General features: G+C 37.4%; 3 protein-coding genes across 15 annotated transcripts; 1 reads left to right on the top strand and 2 right to left on the bottom strand.

The window, feature by feature from the left end:
• Positions 1–1,118: 1,118 nt before the first annotated feature.
• On the bottom strand, positions 1,119–3,241 carry LOC131329594 (glyoxylate/succinic semialdehyde reductase 2, chloroplastic-like). 11 transcript variants are annotated; one of them, XR_009200799.1, is made up of 5 exons: positions 2,877–3,221; positions 2,532–2,609; positions 2,102–2,177; positions 1,804–1,992; positions 1,119–1,562 (listed from the first exon to the last, which is right to left on the bottom strand). XR_009200799.1 is itself a non-coding variant. In XM_058362814.1 (5 exons), exons 2-5 carry the CDS (start codon positions 2,536–2,538, stop codon positions 1,519–1,521), a joined length of 237 nt encoding a protein of 78 aa, XP_058218797.1. In that variant the 5' UTR covers positions 2,539–2,609; positions 2,877–3,220; the 3' UTR covers positions 1,119–1,518. The 11 variants fall into 11 exon arrangements, 6 of the variants coding, with proteins under 6 accessions (XP_058218797.1, XP_058218795.1, XP_058218793.1 ...); XR_009200798.1 differs by having other exon boundaries at positions 2,532–2,612; positions 2,877–3,219; XM_058362814.1 differs by having other exon boundaries at positions 1,804–1,913; positions 2,877–3,220.
• Positions 3,242–4,525: 1,284 nt separating this feature from the next.
• On the bottom strand, positions 4,526–10,766 carry LOC131329589 (phosphatidate cytidylyltransferase 1). The gene is made up of 12 exons (XM_058362798.1): positions 10,641–10,766; positions 8,305–8,432; positions 7,881–8,134; positions 7,585–7,736; positions 7,178–7,322; positions 6,339–6,495; positions 6,015–6,062; positions 5,841–5,927; positions 5,570–5,698; positions 5,419–5,475; positions 5,172–5,255; positions 4,526–4,863 (listed from the first exon to the last, which is right to left on the bottom strand). Exons 2-12 carry the CDS (start codon positions 8,377–8,379, stop codon positions 4,771–4,773), a joined length of 1,281 nt encoding a protein of 426 aa, XP_058218781.1. The 5' UTR covers positions 8,380–8,432; positions 10,641–10,766; the 3' UTR covers positions 4,526–4,770.
• A 1,642-nt stretch (positions 10,767–12,408) lies between these two features.
• On the top strand, positions 12,409–15,507 carry LOC131329597 (uncharacterized). 3 transcript variants are annotated; one of them, XM_058362818.1, is made up of 5 exons: positions 12,409–12,527; positions 13,435–13,596; positions 13,690–13,986; positions 14,976–15,061; positions 15,152–15,507. In XM_058362818.1, the coding sequence occupies exons 2-5, from the start codon at positions 13,470–13,472 to the stop codon at positions 15,176–15,178; spliced, it is 537 nt and encodes a 178-aa protein (XP_058218801.1). In that variant the 5' UTR covers positions 12,409–12,527; positions 13,435–13,469; the 3' UTR covers positions 15,179–15,507. The 3 variants fall into 3 exon arrangements, with proteins under 3 accessions (XP_058218801.1, XP_058218802.1, XP_058218803.1); XM_058362819.1 differs by having other exon boundaries at positions 12,445–12,527; positions 13,426–13,596; XM_058362820.1 differs by lacking the exon at positions 12,409–12,527 and adding an exon at positions 12,586–12,737.
• Positions 15,508–18,677: the final 3,170 nt, after the last annotated feature.

Raw genomic sequence — 18,677 nt, forward strand, 5'->3', positions numbered from 1 at the left:
GCATTGCCCTCCACTCTAAGAACCACGAAGTCCAAGCCTTCGCTCGGACCCCGCAACCCAACTCTCCACTTGGAACGGGCGGGCCAGGAGATAGCAACCAGAAGCTCTACCATCTGGTTTAGACCCAAGTCCAGTCACCTTGGTGCCCCCACTTGGGTCACAAGCTAGCGTTACCCAGCCCGGCAATGAGAGAACATATCGTGCAGCTTAATATAGCAGAAAAGATTAGTATTCTTGCTCGATGTGGGACAAACGAGAATAAGCTTTCCCTCCTCATTCCTTATTCCCCTCTCCCTCTCTCTCTCTCTCTCTCTCTCTGTTCTTACCTGTGTTTATGGCTGTGATGATGAAATTTGAAGCTCCAATCACTCAGACATAGAGTAGGTTGGATTGGGACAGAGTTCCCTTCTTCTCACTCTTCATCAGATGACAGAGAAAAACTAAGAAAAAAGTTGGTACTATTTATCTTTTCTTCCTAATATTGGAGTGGTTGTTCAAACTTACAGAGCACCTTTGTACTTGTTTTGTTTCACTGGTTTTGGTTGCAGATCCCATTTCAATCTCCCCCCTTTCCGCCGTCTTGTTAATTCTTTTCAGCGTTTTCTTCAAACCAATAAAATGCTTCGCTTCTTCTCATGTATAGGTGAATGTTAGAATTTGGATGAGAAAATTGGGTTCAACTCACTTCTATGTTTCACTTGTGAATTGTGATTCTGGTTGAGAATGTTGTGAAAATACTTCACCTTCACTGGTAAGCACCTCAAATCCAGGTTGAGGAATTGTTTGTTTCCTTACATAACCTACAAAAACACATGCCATAGCACAAGCAAAGGAAGAAATACTATATATGTAGGATTGCATCTGATTTTTCAGATTTTAAATCAATGGATGAAATAGAAATGGATTTCAAGTAACCGTTAGTTGGGAGCCTCCCCAATAAGAATTCCAGTGAACACAAAAATCTTTCAATCCTTCCATTAGGCCTTAAGTTTCGGATGAATCGGTTCATGTATTCAGATTATGAAACAATTACTCAAAATCTCTTTTGCACATGTGCGTGTACTCTATTGTAGTGTTAAAAATCCCAACACCGCGGAAGAATCAAAAGAAACATCAAAGACTTAATAGTTGTTTCACTTCTTCCCATTATCTCTCATCATCCCTTTGGGCATTGCACTTGCTACAATTTTAAAAACAAACGCAACACTACATTTACATATCAAGATAAACCATAAACCAACACTAGAGCTCAATTACATAGTACTACTGCATATCTTTCACTAACACTACATTTACATATCAAGATAAACCATAAACCAATACTAGAGCTCAATTACAGAGAGAAGGAAATTTGTCTGTCTTCACCAGAACATATATTCATGCACATGAGGCACCAAGACTCAAGCTCTGCCATAAACCCATCCGAGCCCACTCTACCCAACTTCGCCTCCTTGGTTTTTCATGTCTGATTCATCGTTGTCATCGCAACCAGTCAAGCCCGTATCCAAATTCAAATGGCTAATACTTGAGGGTTGTCTGGTCAATGCGTTCTTGTTGGTTGCCTGCAATTCAAAACCGTACACTTATCAATAACTGTTAATGATAGACGATCCTGTCTGCCTATCCACAATATATAGCAAAGCAAGCAATTGCATCTTTTTCTTTGACCGAGAAGCATAGCTGGAATTAGAAACTTAGGTGTTATTATCGAGCATAAAACCTGGAAATATACTGAATAGGCTCCCAAAGTAGAATAACACCCAAAACTGGAAGTGGAATTTTTCAGGAGGACAAATAAACAACCTGCATTTTGTTCCATGATAGCAATCTCAGTTACACCTGGCTTTTCATAGGCATCATCGTAACTCTGGCATGTAGTTTCCGTCGAACAGGTGTTCCGAAGATTCATCAAACTCCATGCAAATAGGACAAGTTTTAGATTGAGCACAACGTCTTCGAAACAGATTTTCCTTGGTGGCGAGTAGACCAACACTTGTCAAATGATAAGCAGGAGTTGACATTGGATTATGCAACAAAGACTATAACCAAATACTTCATACCGCGAAGGCAAGTAAATCTAGCGAGTATACCAACAACTTACTGCCTTACTTTGCACCCAGCGAGATAGGGGGGGATTACATTTGCTCTCCGTCCTATTCCAAACAGCAACGTCGCACCTACAAACGTGCCAATCACCATTAAACCCCTTGTAATTTCGACACGAAGAAATGTAGTCGCCCAAATATCTTCCAAGTATTTATAGAGTACTCAGGTGTGTATGTCTTTCAAATATGTCTTTCAAAATCTCCGGAAATATCGAAAGTGCTTTGCAGTAATTACGTATCATTCCTAAGCATAGCCATACGATAGTTCTGCTACAATACGTTTCAATTATCAGTTCCAATCATGATATTTTAACATACAATAAGGCATTAGCAAAAGAGAGCAACTTTGAACTTCACAAATAATAGTATCGAAGTCAGTGACACAGTATATTAGCTCAAACAAAGTAAAGAAATTCAACTTCATACCCAGCATTTATAAGATTTTGAGTCATTGGTGAGCCCATAATTCAAAGACCAAAATGCCAAAACGTGCTGACATTTCGTCTGCTGCAATGGAAAAACTAAATTTTCAACGTAAGGGAAAAACCAGTTCAAAAAATTGTAAGGGAAAAACCCAATGACAAATGGAGAGTTGAATTGCTTGGAAACTAAAATGTTCAATTGAAATTCCAACAAAATGACTATACTTCCATACCCAACTGGGAAATTCTTCTTTTTTTTTTTGGTGGGTGAACAAACCTAACTGGGAAATTTACCAAAACTAAAACCTGAAACACAAATTGAGAGAGAGAGAGAGAGAGATGCAGATACCTCTGGAGAGAGAAAGCCTTAGACGAAAAGGAGGAAAAGGGTTTTTTGGGGGTGGAAGAGATGGATCGGGCTGTGAAGTGAATGGGTATGCGAGTGGAGAAGCTTGAACGATTTGCAATGGATTTTGTTTTGGGAAATGGAGAATTTTAATAAGAATCGAAAGCAATTGGGCTTGAGGAGGATCATTGCCAGCGGAGTACGATATATGGCATATGCCAAAGAAAAGCCGCGTTTGAAAAGCGCGAGTTCTGGTTCTAAAGACTTCGCAGGTTCAACATTTGAAGTATGTTTAAATAACCCAAGATGCATTAATAATCAAATATGGACTTATATTACGTTTTTCCCACAAATCTAAATCGTTCATATTGTATAAATCATCAAGAACACTGACTCTAATGAAAAAAAACTGCTAATCGAACGCGAATCGGTATCTCATCGGGGAGGGAAATGAAGATTTTACATTTCTTTTTGTGGGTTTGGCTATACAGAATCAAATCCAAGAAAAAACTTGTGTTTTACTCGCGCGCGGGTTCAAGACATGGAGGCCAATAAATGGTAAACTTCACTAGCACCCCTAGATTTCATTCAAATCATATTTTATGCCCTTTAATTCTCTAAATTCACACTTCAACTCCTTATTTTTTTGTGACATTGTGCAACGCTTGCACCCACATTTTTCTTTTCCTTTTTTTTTTTTTTTTTTATCACCGGACTCATTTTCTCTGCCTACAGATTTCAAAACATAACAAAAAACAAAATCCAAGTATACTCATACTCAATGATATGTATATACTATTGGCCTTCATACCCATTAAAAATCAAACCAAGAATTAGACACCAAATCAACCCCATCAATCAAAATGACTGTAAAATCAAGCCAAATAAAAATTAAGTTGAATAGGTCAATTATGAAAATTCAGTTATATAGGTGGATCAAACCCAATTTGTTTTTAATCAAACCATAATCATTAGCATTCCCGAAGTCCCAAATCGAATAAAAATTAGTCTAAACACAACATAGCGAAATAAGCCCATTTCTGTTTGGATAGGTGATGATATGGTGAACATAACGAAATAAACCCATTTGTGTTTGGATTGGTGATGATATGGTGATTTGGAGAAGGATCCATGCGTTTTTTTTAAATGTATTCTTTAAATTTTTTTGTTATTTCGGATCCTACTTTGATACTTTTTTATTCCTCTCGTAGACATAAATAATTACTCCTAAATACTTTTAAAAAAAAAAAGGTAAAACCAAGTTCATTAAACACAAGAAATAACCACCATTTTAAAGAATTATATTAATTCGATTCCAATAGGGGGGCTTCATGTGAGTTTACTTTAGTGAGAGGAGAGAGAAATAGGATAATAATTGAAGAGAGTGGTAATGATTGGAGAGAGATAGAGAGAGATGAGAAAGTAATAATTGAAGAAATATGATAATGATTGAAGAAAGATGCAAGGTAATTATTGGAAAACAAAATTAATACAAAACTAAACTAAGAACCGAACACAACCAATAATTCTGTCCCTTTTTAAGTTCTTCCTATGGAAGACGTGCAATTTTCGAATGAATAACTCGAAAACAACATTTCAAAGACAGCCTCACAATAATTTTTCAAGTCAAAGAACTCTAAACTTGCACACTCAAATTGCACAACATATTCGCTCTCAAGTCTGCAAGTTCAAAATGGCAACATAATAAGGCAACGAATTTTGGCTAACAATCTCAATACGAAAACCGACAAGAGTAACCAGAACTGTACACAAAATTCATGAAACAATTATTTTCAAATATTTCAAAATCCCTATAACAAATTTTATACTCCTACATAACTAAAAAAAAAATGTCAAACGAAAACACAGAGCTTGTCCAAAGATTTAACACTAGGCATCATGCTTCAAAAGGTGCCTTTAGCTCCTGGAATATCTGCCCAAGCTTCATGTACAGTTCTTTTTGCTCCTCAAAAGTCAAGTTCCTTATTATCTGAATCAAAGAAACAATAAGAACATAAGAGCTCAATATTGCACACGGATTAATAGTTTGACGCCCGTGCACAGTATCACAATTCAGAAACTCGGATGTAAGAAAAAAACAATCCTGATGCGTAATAGCTTCTTGGAAAATCATTGCTGATAACAAAAAATAAGGAGGAAGTGAGAAACGCATCAGTTTTGCCTCACATCTAATGAAATCTCATTACCATGATTAGTATTCCAAGTCTAGAGGTATTTCACCAATCGTACCATTCCCACAAGGTCTAAAGCATAAGTTTAAAGAGGCATGGAATTTACCTGATCCAAAAGCACCTCAACTGGATAGATTTGAGGAACAATGAAAGATTGATGATAGATGTAGGCGAAGACGGCTATAACCATCTGCAGATACATGGTAAAGAATCAATTAGATTTCAATGGCTTTTCTTGTTTTTCTTTTCTACAAGTCATAACAAAAATACAAGGAGGCTGCCTTGCTAGATTGGCAGATTTAAGGCGTTTTGAGGTAAATAATTTAAATGAATAAATGTCTTCAGCAGCTGACCTGGCAGTCCATTCTGTCAGTAAAGCCACCATGTCCAGGAATACTATTACCAAAATCCTGTGATAATTGTGAAAGAAGGCTCAGGATACGTTACTATTGATCTCATTCAAATAATGAGGTTTAAGCAAAACAAACAATACACTAGATGAACCTTAATTTTGAAAGCTCTCTTGAAGCCACTTGCAAAGAATCCTCCAAAAGGTGCTATAATTGACGCAAATAAACCCAAGCCCAAAGCATGCCATTGAACAGGAAAAACTGATATCTCTTTCCATGGAAACTGCAAGATTCAGTAAAAAATGACATGGTAAAAACATCATACATGATTATTTTTTGTATATGAACTGGACACAAAGTAGATGCTCACCATCTAGGTAAAGACACAAAAAAACAAGACATTAGTATTTTAGTATGCAACTCACCCATTGAGGAACCCATCCATGTAAAGAATAGTAATCTGGCTTAAAAAGCGGACCAGGATCACATTGAAGCCAACCAGTTGATAAATCCTGCAGACATCCTCTGGATAAACATTTTTGGAATAGCAATGCATAGTTCTTCACATGTGGACTGATTGGATCGGTCAAAAAACTTACCTTCCGTGGACAAGTCAACCATTGAAAACGGCCCAAGATGTTCGCGAGCTGCATACAAGATGGTGGGAGCATCATTAAAGATACCCAATCAAAGTCTCTTTTTCCCAAATAGAGACTCAATGCCATGACGTACTGATAAAATCTCAAAAACTTTGTTTTCGTACAAAGGACACAAACAACAAACAAAAGAAAATTACACCTCTCAAATGAGGTCCCTGCTATGTAAGCAGCAAGAAGTTCCCCAACTAGGCGGAGTGTTAAATGCCCCCAGCAGGATTAAAAAAAAGGCCCATAAGTTAATGCATGAAGAGTTAGCTTGCTCACCACAAATGCTGAGATCATGGTTGCTACCGATGCTCCAATGAAACCCTCCCATGTTTTCTTCGGAGATAGCTTGATCAAAGGTGTTCTCCCAAAAAAGAAGCCAAAGATATAAGCAGCTACATCATTGATAGCAATAAGTGATGCTGGAAGAAGAAACCTGCATATATATCTACACCATCTGAAATAGCCCATGCAGTGGATTGAAGTAAATTACAAGTACACTGAAAAAAAGTTTACATATCCAAGGGCTTGTTCGGTTGAAGATTTTTGGATTTGAATTTGTAATGATTAGGATAGGGAGATAGGGTAATGATTGGAGAGAGAGAAAGAGAGAGATAAAAATGAAAGTAGTGGTTGGAGATAGGGGTAATGATTGGATGTTGGAGTAGGATAATAATTTTGAGTCCAAAATCCCAACCCCAATCCCAATCCCTAACCGAACAAGCCCTAAGAGTTTCAGTTCAATAGGAATTGAAGTAATTACCAAGCAATCAGATACTTGAATACTCATGTCTGATACTTGACATGCTGATAAGGTACGGGCTCCATGTCAGAGTATATAGTTAGATATTCACCTAGCAAGCGTTTGCTGTAATTCGAATTTACAATGCACTACACGTGAAACTCATAAATTTTGCATGAAACGCTCAAAGACACTTTGTAAACACTATTGATTAGAGAGATAATGTCAGAGAATTGAACATTGTGGTATATCAGCTTGTCCTTGAGGTGGGGACTATAAAAAATCCAACACTTATTACAAATATCCGCACCGACACCAGTACTCGAGTCCATGAAACATAGACGAAAAGAAAGAACTATTGTGGGAATCACGTTACCAGAAGATGCCTTCAAAAATATTGGCCACCGTAAATGATGATTGGGTGAAGACAACAATGAGAATCATGTGCGTCCATGCGTACTGGCCGAACTGATACTTATACATCTTCTTCTTCTTCAATGTAAGGATGAACCACATGAATCCTGTACCAAATACATGAACATCACGAATACTTTCAAAGACAACTCATTAACATAGTCAGTCAACAAACTTACGAGCTGAACAGCCAAAAGCAAGCACAAAGTAACCAGAACTCAATTATAAGATAGAAGAAAAGAACAGTTCTGATTCCTAAAGATAGATGTGTCAAATGACTCAAATCGAATGGATGCATAAGTGCACTTGACATACAGTTTTTTTTTTTGCGTGTAACACTATGACTACTCGTATAAGAAATGAACCAACCTGCTATATATAAGAAATAACAAATAACCATCTGATACTTGATAAAGCCACTCAAAAGCTTATAGAAGAATTTCTCCGAAGTTACAGTATCCACAAGCTGCTGACTGAGAATGCGGCCATATACAAACAACATCGCTGTGAAGAAAAAGTGCCTAAAACAAGATGTAATGCTTACAATTAGCATCAAATGACTACACCAAAAGCTTTATTTTTAATTATTCAATAGTAAGGAGCTGACCAAGGCTTTCACATGCAAAACATCAATGCACAAAATTATTCAGGGGTAATCTTCTTACCAGTTGAGGAGCCTAAATCCTGGAAGCCACCTATCTTCATGAGCTCGTCTGAGTAAATTAAACAGCTCTCCGGCCATAATTATTTGGATAACCACCACCACCGCCCAAATATAAAGGTGACCCAAATAGATAATAAATGCAAAGCCTGCAAGCATCCACAGAGTGGAGTATGTGCGAATCCACAGTGATTTGTATTTGTTCTCGTCATCGGCAAGGAAATGGTTTCCATCTAATTTGCTTAACTCAGCAGGAATCTAACACCAAAACAAAATTTGGATCAGTCTTCTGATCAATCTCAGTTCAATAGCAATCCACAATACAAATTACTTTCATTCCAACTTGTGTGCAAAAGATACATCAAGTGTCTTATAAATTCAGGTAGGGGGAAAGGGATAGAAAGGGAAAATATAATTTCCATGCTAACCTCATTTGAACGTCTCCTGTGCCGAATTCGAGCAGTGGGTGTTGATGGTGCACTACCACTATGACCTCTTTGCATTGTTTCTTAGAGTTCTCTCACTGAATGATTCCAAGAAGGAAAGAGAGAACAGCCTGGCATCCATTATTTACTTAGCATCATTACATGAGGAAAAAGTAAAATTTCCACTTGTTTAAATAGAAATAAAAACTCAAGTAGCTTAAAATTGAATAATAGGCTACTCCAACCATGGAAAATGGAGAAGTTCTTGTGCAATAGGTTCTAATAGCTAGGAAATAAGTGAATAAACACCATTCCAACATATTACAATTAATTTGTAGCTGTGCACATAGGCAAGATATGATTCTGCAGAGACTTTTATGTACTTCACGGAGTATTGGCCATTATATTTATACATCTGCTCAATAGTAAGTTTGCACACAAACACCACAAGGTTATGAAAGACTTGGCATTAGAACTCACTTCTGCTCGTATTGAAGGCACTGCCTCTAACTTCAATAAACAACATGATAACTAGGGAGCATAGAAAATGTACAACTCCCGAACACAAAGAAATGATGAAACAAGGCGAGTAATGAGGAAACAAGCCACAAACAGCTCTCCATTCCCTACTAATCAAGAACAAAGGACTCCCCTTAAAAGGTTTTGTCACTAAAGCCTTCAAGATCTTAAAACTTATCCAAAAGATCATTGTGTTTCTCTCTAACTTTTTCCTTTCTGATCGGCAACTATGATACAAAATAATATGACCTGAGATGTGGTACTCATTCTTGCATATACCAAAGCTAGCTCTAGAAATCCTGCAACCTGCACCTATGGTCCTTTTCCTACCTTAACCTGCAACTTTTGTGCCCTATGGTCCTTTTCCTACCTTAAGCCCACTTATAATCCAAAGTGATTAAACACAAAATATTTGTTGGGCCTAGAGTGCCCCTATGGATTTGGTTGCACAATGTCACTCCCTGCGACCGCTCTAAAAATAGACTTGCAGGTGCAATGTCGAATGCCATAAAAGACTTAATTGAAGCCATCGCTAACACCAATTGGTTTTAGGAGAGATGGTAGAAAGCGGTCCGACAAGTGGTATCAGAGCCAGGAAGTCATGGGTTCGAGTCGTGGGAGCGTCATCGTGAGGGAGGGATTGTTGGGCCCGGAGTGCCCCCATGGATTTGGTTACACAATATCACTCCCTGCGACAGTTCTAAAAACTGACTTGCAGGTCCGATATCAAATGCCATAAAAGACTTAATTGAAGCCATCGCTAACACCAATTGATTTTAGGAGAGAGGGTGGAAAGCGGTCCAACAATATTGACAAGGAAAAAACTAGAAAAACTAAATCCATGGTACCAATGCCACTATGAGTAAACCCTCAAAATCTCAATTTAATGGTTGTTTGATTTCTTGGAATAATGGGTACAAAGAATTCACAATTGGTGATTATGTTCTTTATTGTATCACCATAATATCACAGACAAGAATTGTTTCTACACTCCTTACATAGAAATTGTAGAAGAGTGGTGCTAGTACCACACCCATTTTCACATCCAAACACACACCCACCACTCACATGAGTGGTGGGTTCCACACACACTGCACACTCCAGTGTGTATGGGGTCCACCACTTATGTGAGTGTGGGTGTGTGTTTGGGTGTGAAAATGGGTGTGTCACTGGAATTATTGATTGTAGAAAAATAGCCCATCTAGTCAAACAACAAAGGACAAAACAATGAAGAGAGAAAAAGACAAGAGACAATTAGATGAGTCAAAATGTTGCCTTTCCCCTGGCAACTCCATAATTGTCCTGGCATTAGCATCACCCATCATTTTTTTTTTAACAGAAGCGTCACCCAAACATTGAATCAAGGGTCCTTCTATCGAGTATTGACAGCCCAATCAAAGATAAAAGACAAAACACACACACACGCATACTTCAGTACATCTTTTACGTTTTTCAATAAAATTTCACACTTTTATACACTTTTCAGTTTTAACTCATTTCAAAACACTTTTCAAACACTCACACTAACGTCAGCCTACTGGGATTTCTTTAGCATTTTCCTTGAATCAATAACAACAAGAGCAAGAATCAAGATTGCATCAAAACAAAAACAAAAAAGAAAAAAAAGAAACATGAGCAAGAAAAGATAAAGAGATGTTTTTGTTTGAATTTGCAATCAGAAAGCCATCGTAAATCATGGGCATGCATTTAAAAACGGGGAAAATAGCATTAATCTACGAATTGTACAGTACAACGATGCATATAAGTATAGAAAGAACAAAAAGTATATATACGGAGAGAGAGAGAGAGAGAGAGAGTACGGCGATTGATTAGAGACGGTGGGAAGATTGGATGGACTTTTTGTTTCAGAGATCTCACTGGCAACAGGAAGTGGAAAATGTTTTCTGGATCGAGAATGGTGACAAGAAGAATTTGGCGGAATACCCCACTTTTCGCGCACTGAAAAACGAAAGATTAGGTGTGTATGACGTCAAAATTAAGAAAGATATGTGTATATTGAAAAAATTACTAGTAATTAATTTTCACAACTCTTATCTTCTTCCTTTTGCTGCGCGTAAACTAATGGAGTAATGTTAGTCTTTATCTCATGAAAAAAAATTCCGACATGGAAAGCTACTACTGCGAGTTGCATGTAAGTTATAACTTCACAGTTTAGGCTTGGCAATCCGGCCCGTTTCGCCCCGAACCCGCCTCACCCCATCCCGAACGGAGCAAAATTTCACCCCATTTTTTGGTGTAGGGTCAAGGTCAGGATAAAAAAATTTAAAACCTAACCGAGTTCGAGTAGGGTTTGGGGTGACAATACCCCACCCCTCAACCCGTCCCGAAAATATTTTTTGCAGAAAAATTTATTTTTATTCTTGTATTTTTACCCTTACAACTTAAATACTACATAAAATTTTAACTATTTCTTCTATTTTGCTTTTAGATATTAGATTTTGGTTAAGTTGTAATAGTTATTTTGTGAGTTTTTATTATTTGTGCTCACTTATTTTGGAGTTTAGAACATATTTTCTCAATTAAAAAAAATAAACGAGCGGGTGGTCAAGCGGGTATGCCCAGTACCCAATAGGGGTGGGGGTACCCATACATTACCCGGTTGAGTTTCGGGGCAAGGATAAACTTTTAGGTCAGGTTATGGCAAAACCCACCCCGTCCCTCCTCGTTGCCATTCCCTATTCACACATGCAAATTTTTCTTTTTTGGAGGAACAGAGCAAGAAAGTCCATTACATGGCCAGAAAAGTACAATTGTGCTATCGCTGGTTCAATTATAAGACATGTCAGCGACGAGCAAAGACCAAATAAGGGCCCAAGGGACAGAACAAAACAAAATACTGCTTCACAAAACACAAAATACACAAAAGCTATGCTATCGCCAAAAGATAACGGCCCAAAAAAGGCCTAAGGGCTCCGACGACGAGTAAAGCCCAACAAAGGTCTAAAGAACGGAGCACAACGTGAAAAATGTGCAGAAACGTGCATGCGGCGATACAAGAACATTACAAATTAAAACAAATACAAAAAGATGATGGATTACTCTCCAATCAATTTTTTATTGAACTCCCTACCATACTAAAATACTCTCACCGTAACAATTTAAATGTTACATACAGTTTTTCGTGCATTTTCAAAAAATATACTTATACATATACTATTATTTTCTAATTTTCTTACACCAAATTAAAGTACTCAATGAGCACATTAATTTGGTGTAAGAAAATAAAAAATAATATTATGTAGAAGTATATTTTTTTTGGGTTCAAAATTGCACAAAAAATTGCATGAGAAACATTTAAATTGGAACTGAGGGAGTAATATGCAACAGAAAAAATACCCGGAGCATCACGAGTCGATACTCTAGAAGTACATAATGATTTTCTCTTAATATGATCATTTTAATATATCGATAACAAATTGAACCCAAACCCATAGATTCAAACTCATCCACTAAAAAATAGATTCAATCCAGATCATTTATTAATTGGATTAAAATGAATCTCTTGTCTAACTCATTTTTTAATTGGGCCTCGATTGGGCTTCAATTGGGTCAATATGACCCGACAAGTGATGAATAACCCACCAAAGAAAAACCTTAGTCAGTGGACTCCTCCCTCTCTCTCGAGTCTCGACCTCTCTCGCCGACTGAATCGCTTCTCTGGTTCGTTCTCTGATTCGTCTCTTCAGGTACTCTCTCTCTCTCTCTCTCTCTCTCTCTCTCTCTCTCTCTCATCTGTGTTTCGTGCAGAAAACCGAACCTCTATCGAAACCCTAGACCCAAACATACACTTATTAGCTCCCTCTCCCTGTTTAATTTCTGAGAAAGAAAACCTTGGAGGAAGAAAGGGGGATTGGGAGGAACCCTTTGCAAGAATCTGTACTTGGTCTACCCATTAGGTAAATTTGTGCATATCATGATCTTTGTCGGGTGGAAATGTTTAGAAGTTATTGTTCAGCAGAAATTTCTAGCTGCCGAGCATGATCTTTGTAAAGGAGGAACAGCTGTGTCCTTCTCCTTTACAATCTTTGTCCACATAGAAGAATGCATTTGGTGAATGCAAAAGGTTGTTGTTGCTTTTTTCCTTCTAAATGGTGTTTCCTCGTAGTCAGCTTAATTATCAGCAGTTGGACCATGAGTTTCATTTTAATGTGAGGATTACCATTCAGATCAATTCTGAAGTTACTTTGGCTTGTCCTAATTATGGAAAATGCTTCATCCTTGATGAACCGAGACTGAAATCACTGAATCATTTATGGTTTGGTATTTTGGAGTTCTTCGCTAATATCATTGTTTTATAAATACACTATTTCTTATTATTCCAAAATGTCCCTCCACAAATGAACACCTTCAATCTAAGTTTTTAGAGTGGAACAATGTTTGGCTTTAAAACTTGTGAACATCTGATGAGCCGCCTGAGGTCAAACTAACTGGAAATCATTACTTTATTGGCAAGACCTTAATTGATTGGTCATTGGTCATTGCCCCACTTGGATAAAGATCATATGATGCCTACATTTTGAGATCTTATTCTCCACTCCCTCTGTTTTTTAATGTGGCACTTGACAAACTAAATTGACACTATAGAACTGTTAGGTTCTTTGAGTGCACAAGAACAGTTGACGGTCGAAATGGCGTTTTATGGTAGACTTGGAAGTCTCATGAGGCAGACCGTTTCCCAGCCAAGTGGGCAAGTTCCCATGGCATCTATGCTTAACACCGTTCGTTGCATGTCATCTACAAAGCTTACCATTAAAGGTATATACTTGAGTATCGTTGTGTAATGTACTCAACGTTGTACAAGTTATTAATTGTTTTTGAAACTGGATCAACCACCGGCCTTTTTTTCAGGTCTTTCTTTTGGAACAAATGACGATTCTCTCAAGGATGTGTCTTCGGGCTTTGGTTGGACGATTGGATTGCCTAAATCACGAGTCTTATATACTGTGTTACGATCACCTCATGTTGATAAAAAGTCCAGAGAACAATTTGAAATGGTAACCAAGAAAAAACTGCTGGTCATGAATACAGACTCGCATGAATTGCGCAAGAAGTTATTTTGGTTGAAACGCCAGCGTATATTTGGAACTCAATGTGAAATCCTAGTTTCTTGCAAGACCCGTTTGGATAAGGGTCAAGTTGTGGATGGTGAGTTTAAATCTGCTGTGAATGAATTTACAAGCTTCCAGAATCCAAAAGCTAAGTTGTTTAATTGGGGTAAACCATAACATGTACGAGGATAAAGTTGGTTATTACGGTATTGGTTTATTCAGCCAACTGATGGCGTCTATGGTACTCTGTTATCATAGCCTCACAGCTGCACACATGATAGGATAGGTGCATGATAGTGTGTGATTATACTTACAATCTCTTTTTTAGAGTTTAATTTAGGGGTTGTCCTACTGTTTTCACTTTTCACATGTATCATCTAAAGGCGGATTGGTTACTAAAGGTTAAGTATAACTGTGTAAGCTTTTTGAGATAGTAGCTACTGTTTTACTTGGGGCGGTGCAATAGTTGTCCATTATTCGAAACAAAAAAGTGTTGCCAACTGTTTGTACTCAGCTTGATATCTACACTTGGAAATTGTTGGAACGTTACGTCTATTTTTGGAGTATGGTTGACCAAATGTTTTGGTGATGACCCCGTAATCAACATTCTTGTTAGTTTTTTTTAGAATTTTTTATCCAAACATTCTTGTTAGTTGATTCTTGGTTCCAAATACATACACTTTAGTTGTCTGTTTTCAAGATATGAATTTGAGTCACAGTTGCTCTCGTTTATTTGTGCTGGCCCCTGTCTCTTAGCTTCTGTGATTCTTTCTGCATAAGGTATAGAATATGAATCTTATAGTGCACGGAGGGGAGACGGTACGCAAAACATACACACACACACACACAAGACTTGTGGGTCGTATAGTATATGTGGATATCCTGATAGTCTATTGACTCAGATGTGTTTCTGTGTTTCTATAGCACCAGTCCATTGGTTGTTTTTGGTGACTTAAACAGGAGTGTAATTTTTGGTTTCTTCCCCTCGTATTTCTTTTTCTACTCTCTAGATTTCCTATATGGGATGTGGTAGTATATGGCCTTGTACTGTTGTTTCCATGCTCAATTTGTACATGGTTTTGGTAGCACTGCAAAGGTCATCACCGACGGGGATACAGGGAGATCAAGAGGGTTTGGTAACCAGCTCGGCAGTGTCGGCCATGGATGAACAGGTTATAATCAAACTTAGGAAGCTTTTTTTTCACCTTTGTTTTTTGGGTTTTAGTGCGGCTAACTTATTTGTTGCTTTTTTTTTTTTCCAGCCTCTTGACGTCGTAACATCCACGTGAGCTATGCTAATGATAGACCACCTGCCCCTCGCGGTTATGGTGGATGCAGCGGCAGCTATCGTGGCGGTTTTGGTGATGCCAGAGAGAATGATGGTTTCTGAGCACTGTTAATCGGACTGCCGATCGGTACCATGGGCTATGCTATGTTCGTTGTTGTGTTCCACATTGGATTTTCCATAACCTGTTTTGGGTTATGAATGCTTTTTAAGGAATACTAGTTTGCCAAGAACTTGAAAAGTTGAAATCATGTTTATCCGAGAGATAGAATTTTAAGCTGTCCATTTTTTTTTTTGTTTGACGAATAAGATCATCCCATTTAAGCTGTCCAATTTTAAGCTTAGCTCGTCTCGTTGCGAGCTAAGCTGTCCATTTTATATACAGGGCACTTTAACTAGTAGTAGTTTATTATGACTGCAAACAACCATATTCATCGAATGGTCCAACCAAATGTAATTTGGAAAATATTCATGATTAAAATTTTTAACTATTTTCTCTTAACGAACCATGCATAATTCGGTTGCCAACACTCTAACTAGGGGTAAAACGAATGAGCTGGGCAATTAGCTGTTCAAGTTTGGTTTGAAAACCTAACAAGCTCCACGACATGTTCAAGCTTAGCTCATAATGAGACAAGTTAATCTCAGATGAGCCGAAAACAAGCCGATCTCGAGTATCTTAATTTTTTTTTTATATCATAAGCCGAACGAATCGTGTAGTAGCTTTTGTCGAGCTTAAAAAAAAAATGCACCAAATACTTGACAAAATTGGGTAGGAAAAGGTTCCGAGGTATCCAACATAACAATACCCCAATAACACACATACGGATTGCCCCAATGGTTTGAGCGGATGCTTAGGCTTTGAGAGTATATATTCCTCAAGGTTTAGGGTTCGATTCTTTACCGGATGAGTACCCTGAAGTAAGTGGGGGGCCGCGATTGGTGTGGCCGCGCTATCTCTCCGGAAGTTTGGATTGCACAATCGGGTCCTTTTAGTGAAAAAGAAAAAACAATAATTAGACTCGTACATTTTTCTGCTACTCAATAAAAATAGCTCTGTTTTATATAGCGGACTCATTAGAAAAATTAAAAAGACCGGACCTCTTCTTCTTTTTTAATCCGAAAAAGACCTCAACTTATTAGTAATTTGGTTAATAAAATACGTCCTGAGAACAAAAACAAAATAAAAGAGAGCTGCATGTGAAGCTTTTTGGCTGTTTCAATGCACCCAAAACACAAATCCCCTTACGATTCCTTGTACGTATAGGCCACATGAAGCAAAAGACTTTGAAAAGCTTCTGATTTCCGTAGTTAATGTATTGGTAGCTACGCATTCGAGCAAACTTTCGGTTTTGGCGGCATGGGAAAAACAAAAGGTTTTCCTTCATGAGAATGCCAAAAATTTCAAAATTCGAAATTGTTAGAGGGTTTATTTGATTATTAATTTTAGAGTTTAGTATTAGTCGGTTTATGTGCATGTTGGCCAATCTTGGAGTTGATGAAGAATTTGTTCGATCATTAATTTCAATGTCTTAAAATTGGTTGAATTACGCATATATTGATCTGGACATCTGGTTATTAAATCGAGCGCCGAAATTACACAGTAAAATATGATCCGCCTTTTTCGGACCATAATGTCCCGCATCCGGCGTCCGAATCTGCAGTCAACGGTCAAATTCCATGTAGAGTACTGCTAGGGACTAGGAAGAATATTGAAGTTGCATGCATGTGAATCCCAAATTTCAATGAAAACATAATGATACGCAAATAAAGTGGAAAGTGGGTAGTGGGTACCAGACCTAAATGGATGACTATCTTGTCTGATTCAAGAAAGATACAGATACAATCATCTAAGGCAAGAAAACAAATGCACCAATGTTATTTAATAATAATTAAATATTCAGGCTAGCTTTTTTTCGTATTTCGATTAATTTCGAAGTCCTGAAATTAACCGTAGATTAAATTCTCTGGTGGTCCAAAGGTTTGGAATATTTGACATCCGTTGGATTCAAACACGTAACCTCGTAGAGAACAAACATTTATTTGCTTTTTCATTTTCACTTGGTCAAACTCCAAATGCACAAATGTTTTCCATTATAGAATACATTTTTATCTTTTTCATTAAAATGATAATAAACGTTGTAATTGAGGAGTAACTTTAAAAGTCGATGTGGACAAGAATAGCGATTGAGTACGACCATTGAGCACCTTAGTTTTAGGAGGAAGGTCATTGTTGGTTCCAGTAGTTTGAAAAGACCTCACGTTGTGTAGTGACCTCTAACGTGCAAAAAATCTTCCATAGATGTTTTTATGATGATAACACTAGACACTGAGATCTTTAGCTAAGATTTTTCTATTCAATTAGAGATCTACCGATAGGCTTAGTGCAAGGCAATTCTATAAAAGTGACGGATACGGCCCTAGATCCACATCAGACATCAATACTAGTATATAAGATGACCTCTTATGCATGACTGCACACGTTTATTATTAAAGGCTTTGAATTGACCTCCAAACCTCCATCCCACCTCTTCTAATCCGTAAATTGGTATTGACTCCTATACGAAGGCATATTAGATCCTAGGGGTGAGCATGGACCGGATTGGTCCAGTTTTATAGTAAACCAAGAACCAAACTACTACCTACGGATTAAGAATTTAGAGAACCAAACCAATCCATAAAATTCATATAACCAAACCAATCCAAACCATTAAAAAGCGGTTCGGTTTCGGTTTGAACCACGGTTCGCTCAAAATTGATATATCATATTCCCATAAACTATTTGAAGTACTTAAAATTGAATACCAAACCTTATATTGTATTAAACTAGCTAGTTATATACAAAAACTCACTAACATCAACTAACTAAATAAGAGTAAAATACAAGAAATTACCGAAGGAATAAAGCCATGGAATAGAGTGTTAGATTAGAAAATTCATAACCGAGCGAAAAGAGTGAGAGATCAATTGACTTAGTCGAACCTATGTTTAGTGTATTGAAATTGTAGGAATAGGTTATCGCATATAGAAGTTTAGAAAATCAATTTAGAAGTAAAATAATAGGGTGGTGGAATAGAGAATTAGATTAGAAAAATAATTTTATTTAATGTATCTAAACATATTATAGTATATGTGTGTGTTATACGGTTCGGATCGGTTTGGAACTAAAACCGTTAACGTAAATCCACAGACCAAACCATTTAACACGGTTTCCACATTTTTAAAACCAGAACCAATCCACATCATTAAAAAACCAAACCAAACTAGTCGGTTTGGATTGGTTTGAACTGGATTCACGGTTTGACGGTTATTTTGCTCACCCCTATTAGATCCGATCCACCAAAACCAATGCGCCGTGCCAACTTTCTCTTTACTGTTCTACCATAAGAAAAGCATAAAAAATGAATTGCTATAAGATTTAGGAAAAATGACGGTCAATGACGTATTTTGATAATTAATATCCGTTAAGGACATTTTGAGAATTAACAAATGTTCTCAGCATG

Source organism: Rhododendron vialii, chromosome 6a, assembly GCF_030253575.1.
Source record: "Rhododendron vialii isolate Sample 1 chromosome 6a, ASM3025357v1".
NCBI classification, from domain to species: Eukaryota; Viridiplantae; Streptophyta; class Magnoliopsida; order Ericales; family Ericaceae; genus Rhododendron; species Rhododendron vialii.